General features: G+C 21.9%; 1 protein-coding gene across 2 annotated transcripts in view; it reads right to left on the reverse strand.

The window, feature by feature from the left end:
• Positions 1-200: 200 nt before the first annotated feature.
• LOC126908721 (uncharacterized) overlaps positions 201-2,502 on the reverse strand; it is a 91,387-nt gene continuing 89,085 nt past the window's right edge. For both annotated transcript variants that reach the window (XM_050691040.1, XM_050691037.1), the window contains exon 3: positions 201-580. In XM_050691040.1, coding sequence (XP_050546997.1) covers positions 474-580 — 107 coding nt within the window. In that variant the 3' untranslated portion in view covers positions 201-473. The remainder of the gene's footprint in view (positions 581-2,502) is intronic.

Here is a 2,502-nt window from a genome sequence, read left to right on the forward strand (position 1 = left end):
CAAATATTTTTTTGTACGTATATTTTACAAAAATATTTATAGGTCATGCACAAGGATATTCTCGCGGTTTTACTTGTGATGATGAAATTTAAAATTAAAAAACATCGAATTTATTATTAATTTTTAAGTATTTATGTTGTTTTCAGTAGCAATTAGAAATATGCCACAGAACATTATTTTAATAAAATAATACGCCAAAATTAAATATCATAAAAACATTTAGTTATTTAACAGATATAGAGTACAATTGAGATGATTGGTACAGCCATACGATAGATTTCTTTAGACCAACATTTTATTATTGTCAACAGACCTAATTGGTAATACACTAAACCCCTACAATATTAGAAACGGTGTTCCAAAAGAAATAGTTAATGAAAAAATATGTTGATAAATTATCATAGGTATTATATAATAAACACATTTCATTGATCAAATAAAAAACTGCGTTAATAAAAATACTAAACTAAGTCTCAGTGTCCAGTACAACAACAGGTAATCATAAAACTGTAGTCTTGGCAAAGGTTATTCATCTTGAGTGGACATTTCAAATTCTCAGAACATAATACTGGAACGTTATCTAAACGTATTTATGCAATAAAATATAAATTAATCATCAATAGTAATTAACTCAAATGATAATTATTCAGTCAACTATGAATAATATATCATATTATAATATATATCCATAATTTAGTATTTAAGTAATATACGTATGTATGTATTGCTAATACGAACTATAAAACAAAAATTAACATTATTTAATTACTGTTTTTAATATTAGAGATACTAATCACAACCTATTAACATATTTTACAGTCAGTCGTGTACCACATTAGAGCAACCTATCAGATTTGAAAGCAACTGGTTTCAAAACAGTATTACATCTAGATGGCGCTAGATATGATAGTTGTAATCACTAATCTCAAGCTTGAATATGTATCCGCTAGATGATACTAATATTACTATTTTGTTAAATATCACTTGAGAAAAACTACTAATAAAAAATTTAATTTTTGAGTAAAATTAATTATTTTGAATTACTGCAATTAATTGCTTAATTACAACTCATACAATATCTTAACAAATATAAGACATAATATAATTTTGTATAATTAAATTTTTCTCAATTTATAAACCATTAAGTACTATTTCATCTCAACATAAAAAGTCTTGCTCCATTAATGAGGAAAGAGTGCAGTTAGTATTGAGTAAGTTTTGACGAACAGTTGAATAAATAAATTACTGTTTAACCGTTTTTTTTTATTCAAAATAACAAAATAATAACAAAGCTTGTTAAATTTTCAATGTAATATTATTGTACTTAATTATAATGAATAAAATAAAGATACCCATTTAAAAATCCTTTTTTTTTTTTAAATTAACATTTTGTTAATCACATAATTATAAACTTTCTTCATAAAAGATTATTATTATCTTTATAATTCTTTTATTACAGTTTCTAACTAATCATATTATTCATAATTTAATTTTGATTCTGACAGAAAATAATGTAAAATTTGCACAAATAATAGTTATAACAAAAAAAATATAATTAAGAATAGAGCAAAAGTGACGAAGTATTTTTTAATATAATATTGTATTTCTAAAGAATATTCATTAATAAAACCCAAAGGCTTATAAAATTATCTATATTTTAGCAGCCATATCCCTGTGTATGATTAAAAATACTTTAAAAACATATTTATTAATACATACACTTATAAAGGGTATTCAATAAGCTTGGAAACAGATATTTTTTAAATCTGCTATTATTTTTTAAAATATATTTTTTTAGAGTTTTGTTGTATAATTAAATAAATTTTTTATGATTGAAATTAAAGTTCAACCCTAATGTAAAAGGGTAGACATTTATAGTAACTAAAATAATTTATATGAAAACCACTTTTTTAAAAATCTGTTAGGGAAATAATATTTTAAACAAAATTACTTTTGAAATTTTAAAATTGGGCAAGCTGTTATTGAGATTTTGCTGATTAAAAGCTATGACATAATTTGCGATAAAACATGTTGTTGTTTTGCAGTAGTAAAGAAAAATACATAATCTACCAGAATATGTGATAAACAAAAAATAAAAACTATGTAGTTCCGTAATTTTTTTACTTTTTTATTATTACAACATAAATATAATAAAAGTAGTGCAAAAAGATCACAATATTTGTTGAATTATTTAATATTAATATTAGTTATGCCTACAAATATTAATGATTTCTAGGGTGTTTTTTAGTTGGGATAACTATTATAACGGTTATTTCAATCATATAATTTTTTTCCGAGTATTTATTGTATATCATTAATGTATTACACTAAGAAAAATCCTACAAGTATAATTGATTCAAAAATGTACATATGTTTAAAGATTGTTTTTTATAATCAATAATAATCAGATCTAAATAAGACTTGAAAAACTAAGTTTAAAAATTTAAATAATACCCTTTATAATTATTTAATAAAGACATAATTTATGGTTCTATGTTATTT

Source organism: Daktulosphaira vitifoliae, unplaced genomic scaffold (assembly GCF_025091365.1).
Source record: "Daktulosphaira vitifoliae isolate Bord-2020 unplaced genomic scaffold, ASM2509136v1 Scaffold_5, whole genome shotgun sequence".
Lineage (NCBI taxonomy): Eukaryota > Metazoa > Arthropoda > Insecta > Hemiptera > Phylloxeridae > Daktulosphaira > Daktulosphaira vitifoliae.